A 22,379-nucleotide genomic window follows, 5' to 3' on the forward strand; every position below is an offset into this window, starting at 1 on the left:
CCTGTAAAATATTAGTTAAGGACGAATTAAAAATTCTTATTTTGTTACTTGGAAATGAGTGAAAACCATAAAGAAACACGCAGTCTGTATTATTTATACATTAAAACTCACGTCAAGAGAAAAGACATGGACTGGAAATTTTTGGGAAAATAACTGGGACAACTTTGCTAGTGCCATGCTAGCCTAGAATACCACAGCCTCTTACCATGAGCACCGTAAAAGGAGTCATCAGAGAATGGGAAACAACATTCTCCGAACTCTTTCTCCCGCTCACATTCTATCCAACCTCTCAACAACACAAGCGAACAATGTTGTCATTAGAATAAAAATCACTAAATCTTTTCAGGTAGTGTAGTGTGTAATAGAGTTAAGTCTCAAACTGAGTGCTTTTATAGACGACGTAAAAAGAGTCCCTAAAATTGTTAAAGACAACAAGAATAGATTTAGTGCCTTCCTAAAAAAAAATAGCACGCTTAACGGTTCAAATCTTAAATATCTAAGTAATAATACTATATATTTTGATAATATTTTTAGCATAGTAAAAAATGAAGATAGGCAAAAAAGACGGTACTTTTTTATTTGTCCCACAAAAAAAAAAAAACAGCAATGAACACTTTATATACCTAACGGACGTGTAAGTGAATTTATTTCAAACGAAACGTAAATGACAGCGCTGACAGGGGTGAGGTTGGGTATGGAAGGGTTAGCACAAAGAAATGGTGGCTAAAAGGGACGTCTAAAGGTAATCACAGCAGTGAAATAAGTAAAACATTTAAGAGTTTTTTGTTATATTTTGGAGGTATAACAATAGAAGGAAGATCTTCTACCAAGCGGGTGACATAGTTCAGTAGATTAACGGCCCGAATATTGTTGTTCGGAACTTCTATACGAGTATATGCAAGCTTATCTTGAAAATGTCATAAGCGAGATTCAGGCATACCGCTACAATATATGCCCGCAATATAAAATATATATTTTTTTTGAATTTCCCTCGGTTTTCGTGAGTCGTAGATTTAAGAATATTTTTACCGCTTCGTGATCACGACCTTGTACGCGAAAACTATAAAGGATTCGGAAAACTTCGGAAATAGTAATGACTATAATGGAATTTTACTTTTACCGCAAGACTTATCTAGCGTGTCGTAGCAACGTCACATGTTACGTATAGTAGCTATAGTGTATAGTGACCTATGATGACGTATGGATTACGATACTAGATCCACTATCAAGTTGCTGCTTTAGTGAGAAGAGAAGGAATCTCGTATTTGATAATATTGGGAATCCGATATCCCGTATTGAACCGTAGCTCTTTTTCTGTCATGGCTGTTGGTTTGAAGGGTGCGACACCATTTGTTTAATAAAATTATCCTATCGACATCATTCATCAAAGTCTCACAGGTGGACCAAAACTGAGATACTTTACTACTTTTTTACTGGTGGTAGGACCTCTTGTGAGTCCGCGGGTAGGTACCGCCACCCTGCCTATTTCTGCCGTGAAGCAGTAATGCGTTTCGGTTTTTAAGGGTGGGGCAGCCGTTGTAACTATACTGAGATCTTAGAACATATATATCTCAAGGTGGGTGGCGCATTTACGTTGTAGATGTCCATGGGCTCCAGTAACCACTTGACACCAGGTGGGCTGTGAGCTCGTCCACCCATCTAAGTAATAAAAAAAAAACTTCTGCACAAGAGTTGGACCATGAGCATCTTCAAAACTTGCTAAGAAAATAATTGGGTTCCACAAAAATATCGCCACCATCATTTGATTTTATTTGCGTGGTCGTTACGATATTCATTAAACAGGTAAATTTAACCGAGTCGAAATAGAAACTATATTAATATTTTACGACCACATTCGTAGAAACAAAATTAACGCTAGAGTAAAAATGTTGTATACAACAAAAATTTATTTGCACACGCCGAAATGTTTAGCATGTATTTTAGTTCTAGATATTCTAAAATAGCGTCATCCCACATCTTACCTTGGATGTCGTAAAAGGAGACCAACATTCATCAGTAATAGCGTTTTTTGAGAATTATACTACTAACACACTCCGATGGTACTGGCTGGACGTGTGTGAGACTTAACATTGTACCATCGACCCACTGAGAAGATCCGGCGAGAAACTCAGTGGACAAGATTTACTACTAACTCTCTCTCACTACTACTAACTACTCAACATACAAAATTTTACATAATAGGTGATATATTGGGGCATGGTTAATCAAGTGTTAATTTGTTTAGTTAATACATCAAAATACTAAATCATACCTCCCTTCCAGCCACATCAGTATACTACAGCCGAGGTTTTGGAGGCTGGACATCAGCAAGGTCTAACACGACCAGGAGTTGGGGTTCTCCATGGCGCGCACTCGGTCCTTCTCCGTGCTCAGCTATACCACTCACCTTGCTGTGGACGATTGCCATTGGAGCTCACATAGCAATGCTCACGTTCTGTGTTAGATCATTATTAAACATTGGGTAAGGATTATTTATTTCAAACTAGCTGACCTGGCAGACTTCGTAGTGCCTCAATCGATAAATAAAATACCTAAACTTTTGTATAAAATACACTTAAAACAAACAAAAGGAATTCGTCCGACAGGGGACACATCAAAGGAAAAACAAAATTATTAGTTTTATTTAATTCCGAGCATTTTCATATTTATCTACCTTTTAAACCTTCTCTGGACTTCCACAAATAATTCAAGACCAAAATTAGCCGATTATCGAGTTTTAGCGAGACTAACAAACAGCAATTCATTTTTATATATATAGATAGATAGATGATGATTGTTCGCATTTTAGGTGTTCTTGTTTTGAACTTCAATACGATAAAGAGCGAGGTATGATTAAATGCATTTTGGATCTTGTAGAAGCTCTCTACTAGTATTTAAATAAACGAAGCTGTGCAATAAAACCTATCAAACTTTTGTTGGCACACAAACTACAGCAGTATTAAGCCTATTGACATGAAATTACCAACGAAAGTGGGTAAAAATCTGACCCCTTTTTTTGGGACAGATAGGTGATCAGGTCATGATCAAATGGTTGGTGAGTGTTGGCCAAAATCTTGAAATTGGTATCATGCCTTTTACTCAATTCGGACTTTTTCCCGACGAGATCGGAGATTTGGTGAAGGGAACTAATCAGGGATATATGATGAGCCTTAAAACTTCCAACCCCGTACATAAATCGTGTTTTTTTTTATTGCTTAGTTGGGTGGACGAGCTCACGGCCCACCTGGTGTTAAGTGGTCACTGGAGCCCATAGACATCTACGACGTAAATGCGCCACCCACCTTGAGCTATAAGTTCTAAGGTCTCAAGTATAGTTACAACGGCTGCCCCACCTTTCAAACCGAAACGCATTACTGCTTCACGGTAGAAATAGGCAGGGTGGTGGTACCTACCCGTGCGGACTCACAAGAGGTCCTACCACCAGTTAAAATAGAATTTGATTAGCAATATTTTCAGGTGTGGAAGCACGACCTGCATAGGAGTGGCAGGAGCACAGCTTTCGGTCTCCCTTACGACTTTAGCAGCAACGCTTTTTATGCTGCAGCTAGATTTACGATACGACGCTGCTCTGTCACCGCCGAGACAATCAGACACACACATCTGCACCGCTGTCTCTATGGTAGGTATGTGTAGATTCTTTATTATTATTTCTCACGTATTAATACGTAAAGCATACGCTTGGTACCCCTTTTTACGAAAATTGCGCGGACGGAGGTAGGTATATGAAATTTCCCACACTTCTAGAGAATATAGAGAAGGAGTGCATAATGTTAATATTTGTTTTAAATTATGTACAAAAAATACATTAAATCAATAAAAAACATTACGCATAAGTACTATCACTTTGTTCACTGCGAAGAAGGACCCTCTTTTTTTATCGCTTAGATGGGTGGACGAGCACACAGCCCCCATGATGCTAAGCGGTTACTGGAGCCCATAGACATCTACGACGTAAATGCGTCACCCACCTTGAGATATAAGTTCTAAGGTCTCAGTATAGTAACAACGGCTGCCCCGCCCTTCAAACCGAAACGCATTACTGCTTCACGGCAGAAATAGGCGGGGTGGTGGTACCTATCCGTGCGGACTCACAAGAGGTCCTACCACCAGTAAAGTGTGACAGATAATCGTAACAGAAAACCAGTGATTATTGACGATGGAAAAATGACCTCAATATTGTGGGGATAGGGTCCTAATCCTTGGGAAACAAGAGTGACATACGTACCTTTTTGGAAACAATTAAGAGATCCTCAATATCTTAGGTTCCTCTAACGTCAGTAGCGATCAGCAGCGGGCACAGCGGTGATGCAGATCCGAGCAGCCCACTCAACAAGGAGAAAGAGCTACCACCACCAGAGCCGCCGACCTGAACACGACCATTCTTATAGTGAAAAATGATACATAAAACTTGATTAAGTGTCCATTACAAATTAAACGAAGATGTTTTTTTTTACTAGACTTCACAGCCGATTCCCGTGTAGATTTATTGGTGATAGGTAACTTTGTTGGCCAGTGCGGTTTCATACCACCGGCCTACTTATTACTGACAAAACAATCAGATGGGCATACGAAAAATATATGCATATGTCAACGTCGCCATAACAATATTTTAGACGAACGTGAGATGTTTTTTTTTACTAGACGTCACAGCCGATTCCCGTGTAGATTTATTGGTGATAGGTAAATTTGTTGGCCCGTGCGGTTTCATACCACCGGCCTACTTATTACTGACAAAACAATCAGATGTCGCAGTCATAGAGACAGAAAAGTCATTTCATTATGGATTTGCCAAGAAAGATCTAGAAATATTTGAAGTAAAAATTGTGTTAAATCTTTTATGGAATAATTCAACTGTTTTAAATATTGTCAAAAATATCTTATTTAATGTGTTTTAAATAGTCAAATTTTATAAAAATAATTTAAAAAGTTATTTACATTATAGCATAGTTTTTATAAAATAGTTTTACTATTAAATTATTTAGCTCCTAAATTCTGAGAGATTGTAAAAATGAAATGTTAAAAACATTATTGTAAATTTTATGTAAAAAATATTATTTTTAACATAAATTATGTAAAATAAATGTTAATTAAAATAAAATAAAGTAAAATATCTTAATGCACAAACGACTTTATTATTTTAATAAAATAGATGTTGTATTTGCGGTAGACAGCGGCTTGGCTCTGCCCCTGGCATTGCTGAAGTCCATGGGCGACGGTAACCATTCACCATCAGGTGGGCCGTATGCTCATCTGCCTGCAAGGGCAATAAAAAAAAGAAATACCCTTGAAATCTTATACTTGAATTCTTGTATATTAATATAATATAATAAAGAGGAATCTCGGAAACGGCTCCAACGATTTTCATAAAATTTAGTATACAGGAGATTTCGGGGGCGACAAATCGATCTAGCTACGATTTATTTTCAGAAAATGTTGTTTTATTCGTGTTTTCAATAACCAACTCTTCCCGACATCTATTGGCGAATAATAATACTATTTTTCTTAATTGAGGGCAACTAACCGCTTTAAAGACACAACAAGAGGGCGTTATCAAAAAAAAAACGAGCAAAGCTCGGTCATCGTCTAGCAACTTTAAAATGAAATGCTAGGGAAAAAAATTAAGCATTTCAACAATTTATATGAATCATTTCGAAAAACATATTTAGCAATCAATCATTGAATAGCGAGATGAATTAAAGGCTAAATAAAAATACTGATAAGTCCTTCAAAACCATACCCGTTACATATCTCCACTCTTAGATAACATCAAAGGACCTGAATTTTTTTTATTGAAATACTTTCTGTAGGACTAACGCTACATTTTCTAAATTATTTTCTAGTTAACGTAGTTTTCTCTGTTATACCGAATAAAGTATGTAATAACGTCAAATAAATACTAATAAATAGACTAAAGGACTGAAGAATGTAATAAAATGAATCTGGGTAGACGCGGGTCGGACAATAAACATTAACATTACAAAAGATCACATAAAAATGTCTTTTAGTGTTCGTATGAGATTTTTTTTTTATTTTCTTAGGATGCGCTGACTGTGGTACTGTACGCTCTGAATATTTAATTTAGATTTAAAATGTCCTTAAAAAAAAAAAAGCGTTTTTTTTTGGCGCGTAAACGTGAAAAAATTTAGGCGCACTGAATTTTAAAATTTGTTTTAAATATTTTTAACATAGTAATTTAGTGTATTGTTTTGTAAAATAATTTCATAGTATATGGTGGATAAGTTTGTATAAATAATTCGCTATGAGGAGAAGCGGGAAAAGGAAAAAAAAGAGGAAGGAAGATGAGAGCGAAACGGACGAAGGGGAAGAAAATTGTTTCTTTTCCAATACTTCGGACTCAGAAAGTTTTACACCAGAAATTGATCCGTATAAACCTTTTCAGGTTGAAAATTATCACAGGAAGTATCCGGATAATTCCAACAAAAATGAATTTATCGTATTTCTTTCTCATATAGTTGATGATCGCACATTCACTGACAAAGACCGCATGTATCTTTCTCAATGTATTCGCAAACACGGCGTCTCAGGTGTTTTACATTTGAGAACAATCAATAAATTTAAAGTTGGTATTACTTTTGACCTGGCCAATAACGCAAATGTTTTCTTACAAAATAAGAAGCTATTAGAAGAGCTTCGGTTAAAAGCAAGCATACCGGCCTCCGATACTGAAATTACTGGAGTGTTAACTTCAGTACCAGTAGGATTATCAAATAAAAAAATTTCAACTTTAATAGGTAGCTCTCGAAATATCATCCAGGTTCGTAGGTTTATGCGTAGGGTCAAGAATGACAACGGGTTAGTCACATTTCAACCAACACAGACAGTGGCAGTGACATTTGCTTCGACACAACTCCCACAGTACGTATACTTGGATTCTTGGCGACATGAGGTATCTCAGTATATTCCCCAAGTAAAGCAGTGTCTAAGATGTTTGAAGTATGGTCACATAGCTAAATATTGTAAAAATGCAGAAGTATGCTCAATATGCACGGAAAACCATAACTTTAAATCATGCACAGTGGCAATAATCAATGCCAAATGCGTAAACTGTGGTGGGAACCACGTTGCCATCTCATCTCAATGTCCTATTAAAAAGAAGAAAGTAGAAGAAAATAAAATAAAGTCTAAAACTGTTACCTATGCAAATATATTTGACGAAAAATCTTTTCCACAACTTACGAACAGACATATAGAAACTCAATTACAAAACTTAACTAAGTCCGAAATTTTTATGAATCTTTTAACCAAATCAATTTTTAAAGTAATTAATGACCAAAAAAATGATATACCAATTAACACTGGTTCCATACGTAACATCCTGCTTGAAACTTTCAGTCAAAAAACCTTATTTCCTTCTTAATGGATCATTTAAATATATTACAATGGAACTCACAAAGTATTCTTTGCAATAGATTATATTTAACACATTTCTTATACGAGCAAGATATTCATTTAGCAATTATATGTGAAACTTGGCTTCGTCCAGAAACCGTTTTCAAAATTAAAGGTTTTAACGTTGTTAGACATGATTCAGGCAATAAGCACAATGGAGTGGCCATTTTAATCAAAGATACTATTCAGTACAAGCATTTGCCAACTTTTTCAGACAATGGTCTCCAAAACATATGTGTGACAATTTTTCTTAATAATAAAGAATTAAGTTTAATTAGTTGTTACTGTCCTACTTATAGTTTTCCCAGATTCGATAAAACTAAATTAGATAATCTCATAAAATCTATTCCACATCCTTTTATTTTGGCCGGTGATTTCAATGCTCACAATACATCTTGGGGTTGTAATTCAACATCACGTCGTGGTAGAGAGATTTTAGACGTCATCAATGATAATTGTCTAGTTCTGTTGAATGATGGGCAGGTTACTACTGTTGGATCTTCATCATGGCGTCCAAATGCATTAGACCTTACAATAGTTTCTCCAGAACTTGCCATGTCTTGTGAATGGTCTGTACATAACGATCCTCTCGGCAGCTATCATCTTCCAGTATTAATTAAATTCCATTTAACAACTGCAACTGATATCCACAACACACTTCATACAACTCTTCCTGTTTATCCAAATTACAAATGTGTCGATTGGAATTCTTATAAAAATCGTGTAGATGTTGGTCTTCAAAAAATAAATTTCAGCCAATATTCATCTTTAGAAAGTTACGATATATTCTGTAAATTATTGGTCGATTCAGCTCAGGCTTGTAGTGGCGTTTCTCGTAGTAAACAAAATATATCATCTCGTAAAGGTCCTATTCCACGACCTAGACTACCTTGGTGGAATTTGAAATGCTTTGATGCTGTTGTAAAATCTAAAGAGGCATATGTGAAGTTTAAAAATTGTCCATCACAAGAAAATTATATAAACTTTAAAAAACAACAAGCTTTTAAAAAACTTACATTAAAAATAGAAAAACATAACAGTTGGGTCCGTCTTTGTGAATCATTCAATCGCTCAACACCATTGTCTTTGATCTGGAAACATATGAGGAAATTTGGTAAAATTTATAATTCAAAAGGAGAGCAAGATGGTTGGGTTTTGGAGTTTCTTGAAAAATACAGTTCTGTTTATCAAAATCAGCTACAAATTGAAAATGTTTTGTCAACTAATAACAACAGTTTTTTATGTGATTCTTTTACTCTCCAAGAGTTGAAATCTGCAATCGCTTCTCGTAAAGATACAGCATTCGGTTTTGATGGTATTCCATACATTTTGTTTAAAAATCTCAGTGATTCTGCTCTGAGAAAAATATTGTTGATTTTGAATGAATTGTGGTTAAATATTGAAATCCCAACAGACTGGAAAATTGACATTTTAGTACCGGTATTAAAACCTCAAAAACCTAAATACAATGCTAATTCTTATCGCCCAATAACTCTCACTTCATGCGTGGGTAAACTTTTTGAACAGTTGTTAAAACAAAGATTGGAATTTTTTGTTGAAAAATATAATTTAATATCTGACAATCAGTATGGTTTTCGTAAAGGTAAATCTGCACATGAAAGCTTCTGTCAATTGCATTTAGATATTTGTAATAGTGTTGTAAATAAAGATTGTCTTGTTGCTGTATTTTTTGATATTTCTGGAGCATTTAACAGTGTTGATATTGATGTCCTCTTCAAAGAACTGTGTGGTTTAAGTATACCTGTCAAAATTGTAAATTGGGTTCATAATTTCTTACTAAATAGAAAGGTTTATGCTAAATATAATGGTAAAATTTATGGTCCTATGTCTTCTTCAACAGGTGTTTGTCAAGGAGGAATATTGTCACCCCTGTTATTTCTTTTGTATATACACAGATTAAATGAAATATTAGGCACTAATATAAAAAACTTACAGTTTGCAGATGATTTAGTAATATACGCTAGTGGGAAAAATATCCAGCAAGTGATTGCTGATATAAATTTAGCTCTAACAAAGTTACATGAATATTTTAGTTACTTAAAACTTGAAGTTAATGCGGCCAAATCAAAAGTTTTGGTTTTTGGTAAACATTCTTCTATTCCTCCCGTAGTATACAACAACTTACCATTGGTTCTGTCGTTAGAGGCTAAGTTTCTTGGTGTTTTATTCACAACTTCATTATCCTGGAATGAATATGTAGAATTAATTATTGCAAGAGCCAATAGAGCTTTGAATATATTAAAGAGTTTGTCAAAAATCAGTTGGGGAGCAGACCCTAAAATACTGCTGATGTTGTACAAATCATTGGTCAGAAGTCATTTTGAATATGGTTTTTTGTGTTTTGGTTCAGTCCATAAACTTGTTGATAAACTTGATAAAATACAAAACAATGCCTTACGCTTAATTACTGGTGCATTTAAAACCACACCTATTAATGCAATGCAATTAGAGTGTAATTTACCACCAATCAAAATCAGACTAGAGCATCTAAAAGAAAGATTCATTTTAAAAATATATACAAATAAAAACAATACATTACTTAATTATTTGTCATCTGCTTCTTCTACTTTCTTCAATAAATGTCCATTTGTTCTTGAAAATATATCTGGGTTTCTTCAATTTCTTCATGATGCACATATTCAGCGAAATAAATCCCATTTTCCTTGTTATCAAGGTGAATTTGAAAGTAAATACCCTGATATAAATATAGTAATAGATTCTGAATTACATAGAAAAGAACAAGTATATGAAAAATTTTTTCTTGGCGAGATCATAGATTCATTTATACAGATGGGGCTAAAAATGATATATGCACATCTTTTGCTGTTTATGATAGTGTCCTGAAAGATGGAATTGGATATAAACTTGATAACAACTTGAGCATATATTCTGCTGAAGCTGTTGCAGTTTTGTCTGCATTGCAACATATAGATAAGCATAAAAATACTTGTTCAAAGTGGGTTATTGCCACTGATTGTATGAGCCTATTAAAAAGTCTTAAAAATAATGTAAATAAAACAAATGTAAATTATTTAGTGTATAGTATAAAACAACTTTTGTATTATTTGAATGTAGTTTGTCATGTAAATATTGTACTAGTTTGGGTTCCATCCCACATTGGCATATTGGGCAATGAAAAAGCTGACCATTTAGCAACCATGATAACAAATTATAGTGTGGGTTCTGTCCCATATTTTGAAGTTGGAATTCCTTTCACAGATATTCATAGTTGTCTTAAAAAAAGAATGTGTGATAACTGGAAGAAACATTGGGATCATTCTACTCAAGTCTTATCTAAGGGTACTTGGTACAGTCTTTTGAATTCTGAAGTAAATAAAAGACCTTGGTTTTGTAAAGGAGAATATGTAAATAGAAAGTTTTATTCTATTTTATGTCGTTTGAGGTTTGGTCATTGTCGTCTGAATTACCATCTATATCGTATGAGAATGATTCTCAGTGACTTGTGTGATCGTTGTGGAAATGCTGAACAACAATCTATAAACCATATTCTATTTTCTTGCCCATCCTTTAACATTCAGCGCCTTGTGTTAATGGATGAGTTACAGGACGTTTATGGATCTTCAAATTTGGTACCGCGCTGCATACAAGATCTATTGAAGAATGAGTCTACATACCAGTATATTTGCAAATTTTTTGTAAATACTGGAATAGAATTATAATCTAAATTGGCGATCTGAATTATAAAAAAAAAAAAAAATTCAATTTGACATATGTCAGTATATTTTAAAGGAAAAGATTACAGGACTTGACGTACCAACTAAGAATACTATGGACTGAAAACACTCCCGGATTATGAAAAATGAAAATGTAGAAAATGAAATAACGGAAGACAATACATTGTTACTTAAAAACTTAAGACTAATTTTACGAAAGACGAGGCTGTAAGGACTCAGTCCATTGCCTGCTTGCAAGAGCAAAACATTAAAAAAAAAAAAAAAAAAAAAGCTTATATTTTTAAATATGAATCAGGTGAAATGTCAAATGATAAATCACCAAAGAGAAGAATTAAAATATGTATACATAAATATGAAGGCAAAGAAGAGGGATCCAATTTTATTAACGTCTTCCATGTTTGGATGTGGATAATCGGCCGAGAATATAAAAACTCAACGTTAGTTTTTGCGTTATAATTCCAAGTTAATAAATTTATTTGACACACAGCATACAACAAGCTATGGATCATGCTTTCCAATAGTTAACCACATATAAATCAGATAACACTTCACCAAACAATCAGTACATGTTTGCGATGTAACCTATAAACATTTTTCCACTTAATAACAAACCCGCTGTTACTTCAGAGCTCAATGACAATTACAAAATCCCGCTGTCACTATTGTCTACTCTCGATAATTGATCGCGTCAAATACAATATAATCATCGATGTATGTATATTGACAAATAAATGCCGCCGTCTACTCTTAGATGAGATGTAATTACTTTGCTGCCCTAATAGGCCCTAATAGGTCGACAGTACCTACACATAAGGAACTAAAAATTAAGTTCAATAATTAATCCTTATCTTTATGTACCTGCAATCCAAGAGAGTGTAGGAGAATGATACACCGCCACGCTTTGCTTACTATGCAGTTATAGTAATAAGCAACATATGTTAGTCAATCAGTGGTTAACGTGTAGCGATCCACCGCGGTCGTTGACGCGAATAAACATATTGTAATTATGTAGTGTTGTATTGACCGCTCCGATGAGGTTTCTGGAGGACAACGCACAACGCACAAGAAACCCTCAACACTAAAAACCTCACAAGAGCTTTATTCTAAGCAAAATCAAAATACACTTCTATCTAACAGTAAAATAATAAATTCTAGAACAATAAATAACCCTTAGTCGTCCCGAACAAGTATTTATTGATGCTTACAGTGGACATCAAAGCCGTTATTTTGTATAAGAACTCCAGTAAAATGTGAAGTGGGGACCTATAAATCCGTTTATTTCCTTTGAGAAAATAATGACGCTGTAGCATTTAGGAAATTTAAATAGAAGACTGACTATTCTTACAAAATTATGACAAATTACTTGAATTTGCTAGTTCCAATTTGGCCTAGTCTAGTGGTGATTCGTAAACCGAATTCGGAAGCCAAGCCAATCTCCAAAATGTGTGCAAAATCGTACTGAGAATGAAACGTTCGAATATCAACTACCGATGTTTTTTTAACTAAAACCGAAACTGGGTCATAGTCGGGAAATCCAATTTGTTCGCGCTGTACCAAATCAGATACGTAATGCCTAGATTCAAAAACTCGTTTAGAATTGTTGTTGTTGAAATGGAACACGTCCAATTTTCGCAAATTAATTTCGATCAATCCTAAATGGACGGGCTATTAATTTACGTAGTTGTTATTTTTACAACTTAGCTTAAGAGTTCCGATTCAGATGGATTACATGCTTCAAACAGACGAAATACTAATCAACAAAAACATAGCACTTCAAACTATGAAGCCATTACTTGCGATTTCCAGCAAAAATCTAATGCAATGTAATTATCGAATGGCTTTTTATTGCATTGTGAGGAGAACGAGCCCGCCAGGCTTAAAGTCGTTATCGAAGCCAACAAGCACCACGACGTGAATGCTGCAACAAATCTTGCGACACGAGGTGGTAATCTAAGTTAGCTTGTTTAATGGCTATTCCACCGAAACAAACCGAAACACACAACCGCTTCGCGCCAGAAATAGATTGAAAAGCAACACCTACTCGGGCGGGCTTACAATACGCAATACATACACAAGTTTACATGGTTTTACTAAAATAAAGGAATCAAAAACATCTCAACCCAAAAACCTATCGACCGACTCCGATTCCCTCCTGCGTTATACGTCCCGGAAACACTTACGGAACATGAGCAGTTACGTCCAGACGCCGAACACCAAATACCTCTCACAAATATATCGACTCAATCCGAGAATCGTGGCCTGGTACGATAGTGAGGAAGACCTGTAAGATTAACGAGGAAATCGATGTTTAATTATTGATCTAAAGATTATTGGAGAACTTGGAAGTAGATCCGTAGAAGCTTTCCTCTTAATGAAATATCAGCTCTATATAATAAGGAATGTTTGCTGAAGTTTTTCGTGTATTAGGGGTAAATCAGCTAATCAAATGAGTGGCGTGTGACGTCTTAAGTCTTGAAAAATGGGCAGGTTTCGGCAACTCAATGAGGCCTCTTTGCGTGAATTGAGAATTTTCATTTTGCCGATTACGATATGATTTTAGTCTTTAATGAACTGAATATAACTCTGATAATTGAAACTAAAAAAATTCAAAACAGATAATTAATCTAATTAACAATGTAAATTCAAGGTTCGATAAAACTGATTCCTGCTACTTTTGAACAAAATGCTGAATTATCGAAAATTCTACGATAATCCAAACAATATTACAAAGAGGTAAAGAACCATATAATGCACGTACTTTTTGGTGTTTTTATACCACCCTAATTAAATTTATCGCCAATTAGGATAGAATTAGTCGCTGTCTGCCCTTCCAAACTCTACTCAATGAAGCTACTCTTGAGTTGTTAGGTCTCCTTTGGAAGCGCTCGGGTAGCTGTTAGCAAATCCCAACCCTCCTGGCTGAACCCTTGTCCGCCCACCTACCCTGGTAAAACTGGAAAGGCCTCCGGGCCATCAGTAATCTCTCAAACATAAAAAGAAGCTCTACTAAAACTTAGTTTTAAGAGAACAGTCCTGGTTTTGTTTTGGTTTCGTTTGCCAGGGTAATAAATCGCTTCTATGAATTGATGCTTTACTTAAAATTTTCACATAAACTCACAAGAAAAAATTTCTAGGTAAAAAGTTCAAAACCAGCCACTATTATTTCAATAAAAGATGGGTCGTTACTAAAATTAATCTTTTAGTCTGCAGTCATAGATAGCGTCATTTTTTTCACAGTTTCATTTAATACAGTGTTTCAACTTTAGTTTTTGAGCCGAATTGGAAAGTGTTTGGAATATATCGCCTGGAAAATCCAGAAACCGAACGTTTGATTAAACATCGGTTGATTAGCCATCCTTCGTACTATTGTAAGTCGAAGACAATGGACGATTGGAACGGACGCACGCGTGTACCTTGGAGAATACAGATTGTTACGAGCTTACCTAGTATTCGATCGAATACTGACAATACTACATAGTTTAATGTAGTGATAATAGCCTATTTAATTGGCTTAAAATCGCATACTCAAGTGAAAGATTTTGTAATCTTAAATAAGTTATAATCCTTACACCACAAAGTGTTACGAATATTGTATAAGATATTTTTGTAAGTGATAATTTAAAAATCATAAGTACTTCGTTTGAAGCTATGTACATAAAATCGACATTTTACGAATTTAGTTACCGTGTACGTAAACCTTTAGACGTCGTGGTCGTGTTGAATCTCAAATCCACACATCATAAAATAGTTATAAAACCTATTTCTGTGGGCACTCGTCTTGTACATAAAATATAGTGAGATATTCAAGACCGTTGTGACGTAATTGTCATCGCACGATTTCTCGAAGGGTTTTGGCGAGAAATAAAATATTTTCGAAAAAGTTACCTACTTTTCAAATAAAACAAGTTCCAGGTACACAATTCAAACAAAAACACAAGAATTTATTAAAGTCTATAACTACAAGTGTTTACTATGAGGCAAAGCTTGGTTTTTGGTCGAACCAACAATAATATAAAGACGATTTATTTAACACAGAACCCATTTTGCTCCATTTTTTTCTCTAAACTTCTTTAAATATCATTCAAATTTATGTGAATTTGATTTAAAAAAAAAGTTATCTGTTGCTTTTGTTTGCAACATTTCTGTGATTGTTCATGAAAATACCTTATTGATTCGAAACTATGTGATTATTTAATTAGCCATCGGATTACTGCTAGGTCTCCACCTAATCCACCACCTAATCACGTAGATTAGGTGGTGAATCGGCTGGATCAAAATTAGCTCTGCCTAATTTTGTTTCTGGTTTGATGTTAATAATTCGCTGCTATTTCCTAATTGTATAAGTTTACTTGTCAGTTACGTGCTTATTATGAAAAACATGTCCCAAGATTTTGAACTATGCAGTTTTAAAACATACCTGTATCTTTCGCACACAAATCGGAAAAAGCTTGTCATATTTCTTGTTCGTAAAATGAAGTATACGATGCTATTAGCTAATAAATTGATCTTTGATTTCGGAACATCAGAGCGTTCTTTCACTTCGTAAATTCGGTGGCAGTAAATTCGGTATCTTTATGGCGTTTTGGTAGCTACTACGGTCATTATCGACGTACGATGTTTTATTACGGCTCAGTTTCTTTGGGATAAAATACTCATATCTGATCGTAACTTCGACACTCAATAAAATATTTCTATTAATAAATATTTTATCACTCATATTATGAGACATCACTGGTGAGTAGTATTATAAATCCGCTCGGATGGGTAACACCATCCTGCATATTTCAGTCACGAAGTAGGATTCTTGTTTAATTATGGCACTCTTCTTATTCTATATCGTTCCCTCGCTGCTGGGGATCGCGACCACATGTGACGTTCCTCCACTGTGTTCGATCATGGGTGGCATGGACCGCGTGGTACAGACTACCACCAAGTGCTTCTCTTACTAGATCTGACCATCTGGCTGGTGTTCTGCCCACGGCGCTCTTGCCCTCTATGCGACCCGTTATTAAGAGCTTCTATAATTCATGTCTGGTAGACCGCATGATGTGTCCGAAGAAGCTCATAATACTTTCCCGGCATGGTGGCACCGCTGCTTATTAATACGATCAAAATTTCAACCATTTATCTCAGGATGAGAAGTAGATTTCTCGGTTTGATAATAAATAAGGTCCAATAACCAATTAATACCAGATAAGCTGTGACTTCGTCATCGTATCCAGATTGATAATAAACTAAGAGATTTAACAGAAACTTTGAAGTCAAGTAAGTCCTTTAGGCTTGGTCCGCTTCTTTAAGTCAAAGATAATATGTTAAATATACTAGGCACGTTACGGCATGTATAGGTCGTCGCTCGTACTGCCTAATACCAATTTTATGTGACGCGACAACAGCAGGTTTTCCGAAATATTCACTGGTGGCAGGAAGTCTTGTGAGTCCACACGAGTAGGTATCACCACCCTGCCTATTTCTGCCGCGAAGCAGTAATGCGTTTCGGTTTGAAGGACGAGGCAGCCGTTGTACTGTTAAAAGTGAGACCTCATGTCTCAAGGCGGGTGGCGGCATTTGCGTTGTAGATGTAGTTGTAGATGTATGGGCTCCGCTAACCACTTAACACCAGATGGGCCACGGGCTCGTCCATCGATGTAAGCATTAAAAATTTTATTTTTTTTGAAAGCAAGGATCCAGTCCAGAAGTCCAGAACCACATCCAGATAGAACATCAACGACCTATTTGAAAAAAACCAGTAAAGAGATCAAGAACAAATAATTAAAGCAACAGATGAAAAGAGACCAAGAAAAACATTAATTAATAAAGGTTTGTATAAAACTATTCAGACATTAATATAAATGGTACATAAACAAGCAACAAAAGCGACCCTAGATGAAGGGTATTTAAATTCTCAAGTTCATATTTAATTATTATTTTATTGCTTATATGGGTGGACGAGCTCACAGCCCGCCCGGTGTTATGTGGTTACTGTAGCCCATAGAAATCTACAACGTAAATGCGCCACCCACCTTGAGATATAAGTTCTAAGGTCTCAGTATAGTTACAACGGCTGCCTCACCCTTCAAATCGAATCGCATTACTGCTTCACAGTAAAAATAGGCAGAGTGGTGGTACCTACCCGTGCGGACTCACAAGAGGTCCTACCACCAGTAATTTAATTTTTGACAGTAATTTAATTGCATAGAACTAAGAGAATTACGTAGAGTATTCTTCAGTATACTTTTTTTTATAGTTTAGCATTAGAAATAGTCAAACCAATTCTGACAGCACTTTAAGAAAGGAAGAAAATAAACAGATTATATTTTCAGCCAAACTATCCATTGAAATTAAAATTTACAGAGAGAGAGCGGTTTGAACGAGAACGCGGGGAAAGCAATCCTGTCGTCCACAATTTTCTCTCAACACTATTTTTGTACTCACACCACTGAAACCAGTTCGCAACATATTTCCAACATAGCAAAGTCATGATGAATGAAATAAATTTTCAATTTTATTAATTCAGTGGGCGGACTTCGCTGCATCTCGGCCGGTATCAGAATTTACATTACGACCATAAAAATGTTTATAACAAAAACAAACAACGATGACTTTCGATCATAATATAATTTTTGACGTTTTAATTGGATAAAATCTTATATCTAAGCTTAAATTCGAGAGCTTTAAGTCGTTTTCAAAGTCAACTGTGACCGATGCTATTGAAATAGCTTGAAAACATACAGTACTTAAACGATGCCTGTTAAAATTGAAAATTAATAAACAATAATAAATTAACTTTATTTCAACAAAGCTAGCCCAAACAGAATAATTTAAATAAAGATAGTGATGAATGAAAAATTTAATTTCGTCACAACAGGAATACTTTAATTTTCCTGTAGTTTTCAATAAAGTATTTTCTATTCTATTCTTTTTTTTCCTACCATGCTGATAACCTTGAGAGGCTATTTCAGCTTCGCCCTAACATGTAGGTGAGCTCAGGGGGCTCAAATCGGAGTGTTGCTAACACTGGCTCTAGCAAGAACAGTACTTCGCAGAATCTACCACCGGATCGGAAACGCGACCCACTGAGAAGATCCGGCGAAAAACTCAGTGGGCTGTGTCTATGGGTTAATTCGAGCCCTTCGTCGCAAGCGACGGGTTCGACGAGGACGGTGACCGGTGCTTGTGGTATCTAAAAGCATCGTTAAATTCGTTAATAGATCGGGGGGATCCGTAATGACGTGTTTTGGGCGACGTCGACTATTTACCATTCGGTCTACAGGATCGGGTATGATCTATTCTATCAGCCCACAGACGTCCACTGCTGGACATAAGCCTCGCCACAATGATCGGTCCTACACTGCCTGCATCCAGCGGATCCCCTGAACCTCAATAGGTGGTCAATTTATCTTGTGGGAGACCTACCCACGCTACGCCTTACGGTACGCGGTCGTTACTCAAGAACTTTCTGGCCCTAACGGCTATCCGTTCTACGAGCAAATATTTAGTTATTATTATTTATTTAATTATAAATGCCTCCAAGGTACACATCTTTTACAAGGTACACACAAGGCACATTTACGTTGTAGATGTCTATGGGCTCCAGTAACCACTTAAAACCAGGTGGGCTATGAGCTAGTCCACCTAACTAAGCAAAAAAAAACACCTTGAGATATGAGCTCTAATATAAGGTCTCAGTATAGTTACAACGGCTGCCCCACCCTTCAAACGAAAACGCATTACTGCTTCACGGCTAAAATAGGCGTGGCGGTGGTACCTACCCGTGCGGACTCACAAGAGGTCCTACCACCAGTAATTACCCAAATTATAATTGTAAGGGTTTGTTCTTTATTATTATTTTCATGAATTATTTCCAGGATAAAAGAATAACATCGTATATATAAATCAAACCATTTAATTTACGTAATTAGTACCATTGAGATAAAACTTCGAGTCTCATGACGTCATGACCAAAGATGGCATTCACATTGTGATGAAAACGGGCTTCGGTAAGTAACCTAAACTGAAGATTAGGTACCGGTTTAGGCATAAAAAAAAAATACGAAAGTCTGAATTCCTGAAACATCCATTCTAATGAAACATATAATATCAAATTAAAAGATGAACTTTATAAAAATACATGATTTATTTGTTTGAGATTTATAATTTACTAACACAATATTCTTAAATTACATTACATTGCTAGTTTAAAATATATTTCTGCACATGTGTACTCGATCACTCTGATAAAGGCAATGACTGTGGTATTCTTACAATAATTACTAATATAATCGAGGAATTACATAAAATAATGTAATCGAGTACATATAGAAATGCCTTATGCAGCTTAGATAAGATCTAAATTCGTTTATACTAGAGATTCATAATTATTTACAATGATGCTTCAAGCTAAATGCGTCTTTGGAGTTTAACGATAAAGTCTATTTTCCTAAGGATTTTGCTTGCCCTATGACGGCTATAGCTGGACCCGCTTTGATTAATCCATCGCGAACGTTGCGTCCCACTTTCTCCTGTAATTAAAGATTGAGACAAAACATAAACACGTGATAATGAGTTAATTAATGTTTAATAGAGAATACCTACAAAGATATAAACATTTATGTGTGTATATTCCCTATAGACTGCGTAAAGGCTGGACATATTTCGATGAAATTATCAGATTATTATTAATATTATTATTATAGACTGGCCTAACGGGTCATCTTGGGTTTGGTGGCGACCAGATCGAACTCAATTCAAAGATCAACCAGTAAAGTGGATCGGGCCTGACTAGTAGATGATATAGGGTTTTAAGGGTTCATTGAAGGGGTTCATTGAATGCTACAGTATAAAGATATGTGTGATCTAGAACCGCACCAAAACAATTATCTTCTCGAAAATGTTCTAAAAATCAACTAGGACTACTTTTGGTAGTAGGCCATATTGTGAACCCAAAAGGGCGGTACCACCATCCTGCTTTTTCTGACGCGAAGTGGCAATGATTATTGATTGAATGGTGCGGCAAGGGTTATACTGTGCAATTCAGAATTAGACCTTATGTCTCAAGGTATGCGATGGCAACAGGAGAAGCGTTAGCCTCTTCATCAGCAATGAAGAAGAAGGAATTCACCAGAAGACGGTCCGTGCAATATTCTGATTAAGCTCGGCTCCCGTGACCAATTAATACCAGTTACATTTTAAGATCTTCTTCCCATTTAAAGCAAAACATAATATTAAGTCGTAACTGCTTGATCGCTCATTGGGTTATAGCTTGTTTCGTGACCTTGACCACCAGTGGGCGATCGCAGTCCGTTCGTATAACACTCAGAGAACGGTGCTAACTTTTCTGCGGAGAATCCTTTAGTTTTTTACGAGGCCCACACTAAGAAATACTTTCACAAAATAGTTCGAGGCTACAAATTACGTGGTTATTTAAAAGAAAATGTACTCACAATTTTCTTGAAGAGTTTCCACCTGGGCTCGGGAGCAGCGCTGACCGCGCCGAGAGCCAGCACCAATGCGAAGACGAAACTCAAAATACGTACGAAATTCATTTTACCGAAATTCTATAGTGCCGGAGAATTCAAAATTCCAATACAATATCGTTCGACGCGAACGCTAAGAATGATGCTTCACTTGTAAAACTTTATGTTTTTATAATGAAATATTCTTACAATGCTTTAATACGGCTTTGAAAACGGTATGTATAAAAATTTCAACCTTACTGTTTACGTGATAAGAGTCATAAACTTGTTGTACAATGGAATGCATAAACTTATTCTCGATAAGGAGTGTTGCGGTTTCTCGAGGGGAGATCCCGTCTTTGTGATCGAGGTGATGTCCCGTCGATGAGTTTCTTTCAGAAGAAATTATAGCAGAAAAAAATAAGTTGATAACTGTACATATTAATAGCACATTTAAGTTTTCCTCAAACATTTTATGCGTTATTGGACTTAAATACTAAAAATATGTTATTTTAAAATATTAGGCAATTAAAATTTTATAATGCTGCTTTAGTTGAATTGTACAATTTGGTAAGACTCACTAATTCGATTGAATTTATAATATAGATAATGAACGATAAAGCTATCGTGAACCCGCACGAGTAAATACTACATTCCTGCCCATACCTGCCACTAGATAGTCGTGCGTTCCGTTCGAAGTCACCTCTCAAGGTGAGTGGCGATATTGCCTTGCGATATCTAAGGTCTTGAGTAACCACTTAATGCCAAGTGTACCGTGAGCTCATCTGCCCCGATATATAAACATCCTTCATAAATATGCAATTCACTTTCACACAAGATCAATTCACCAAAATCATATAAACGAGTTCAAACTAGGATCATCGACCTTGCAGAGAAATGACGTGTTATTGACATTAGTGGTAAGATTTAAATTATTGACAAAAAATCGAGTCGGCCAGCTGATAGTGAGTAGTCCCGATGACCACGGTCAACAGCAATGCCTTCAATACTGCTGAACCACTGGCTGTGACTTATATTCAAAATACTTTACTTAAAATACTTTTTATAGTAACCGGCAAACATCGTGAGCAAATGACCTTGACTGCGCAGAACCGAATTTTAGATCACTTTGGTGGTGAGGGTGAGGCGCGACGGCAGGGGAAATCGTATCGAGCGCGTTATTGGTAGATCAGTCGAACCTTGCGTCCCGCACCGCATTCCGCATTCCGCTTGCTCCCAAAAGTACGCTTGCGTACAGTGAAAAGTCTATCGTTATTAATCGTTAAGTTATATTTTGTTATAATTGCTTGTTGACTTTGTTGCCATTGCTATTTGTTGAGTGTTTGTTGATTTTTTATAAAAAATACACTATGCCGCGACAAACTGGTGTAGGATTCAAAAGAAAGGGTAGAAAAATTGTGTAGGACGTATATTGCTTCATTATAAAACAGGGGAAGAATGATATTATGGAAAAAGTAAAACAGACTTCGGAAGCAACAAAAACATCAGTGAGTACTGTTAGGTGCATTATTAACGAAGCTAAATGCTCTGGCTTGCTCATCGTGCTTGGGACTCCGTCTTCAAAAAATAATTAATTATAGACAAAAAAGAAGATCGAACCGACCGAGTCGTAAACTACACCGATGAGCCCTATGTCGACTTATCACGATGATGGCGACTCGGGTGATGAAAACAGTGATGATGATAATGGTCAAGATTATGATAACGAAAAAAAATTACAAATACCAGCTTCGCTTCAACTGAATGAAGACCTGGCAAC

General features: G+C 35.9%; 2 protein-coding genes and 1 long non-coding RNA gene across 4 annotated transcripts in view; 1 reads left to right on the plus strand and 2 right to left on the minus strand.

Annotated features, from left to right (window-relative positions):
* Positions 1-5,135, plus strand: part of LOC114253097 (uncharacterized) — a 41,337-nt gene extending 36,202 nt beyond the window's left edge. Inside the window, exons 4-6 of one of the 2 annotated variants that reach the window (XM_089728215.1) lie at positions 2,284-2,482; positions 3,478-3,644; positions 4,284-5,135. In XM_089728215.1, the coding sequence (XP_089584341.1) occupies positions 2,284-2,482; positions 3,478-3,644; positions 4,284-4,327 (410 nt within the window). In that variant the 3' untranslated portion in view covers positions 4,328-5,135. The remainder of the gene's footprint in view (positions 1-2,283; positions 2,483-3,477; positions 3,645-4,283) is intronic. The other variant, XM_089728214.1, reaches the window with a different exon arrangement.
* Positions 5,136-7,164: 2,029 nt separating this feature from the next.
* On the minus strand, positions 7,165-10,109 carry LOC149502847 (uncharacterized). Its single transcript, XR_016323262.1, has 4 exons — positions 9,992-10,109; positions 9,578-9,635; positions 8,448-8,522; positions 7,165-8,359 (listed from the first exon to the last, which is right to left on the minus strand). It is a non-coding gene; the product is annotated as an uncharacterized LOC149502847 (long non-coding RNA).
* Positions 10,110-19,262: 9,153 nt separating this feature from the next.
* Positions 19,263-20,775, minus strand: LOC114253033 (cecropin-A). The gene is made up of 2 exons (XM_028187773.2): positions 20,588-20,775; positions 19,263-19,666 (listed from the first exon to the last, which is right to left on the minus strand). The coding sequence occupies exons 1-2, from the start codon at positions 20,687-20,689 to the stop codon at positions 19,577-19,579; spliced, it is 192 nt and encodes a 63-aa protein (XP_028043574.1). The 5' UTR covers positions 20,690-20,775; the 3' UTR covers positions 19,263-19,576.
* Between the last annotated feature and the right edge of the window lie 1,604 nt (positions 20,776-22,379).

This window comes from Bombyx mandarina, chromosome 06 (genome assembly GCF_030267445.1).
Source record: "Bombyx mandarina strain Sakado chromosome 06, ASM3026744v2".
Taxonomy (NCBI): Eukaryota; Metazoa; Arthropoda; class Insecta; order Lepidoptera; family Bombycidae; genus Bombyx; species Bombyx mandarina.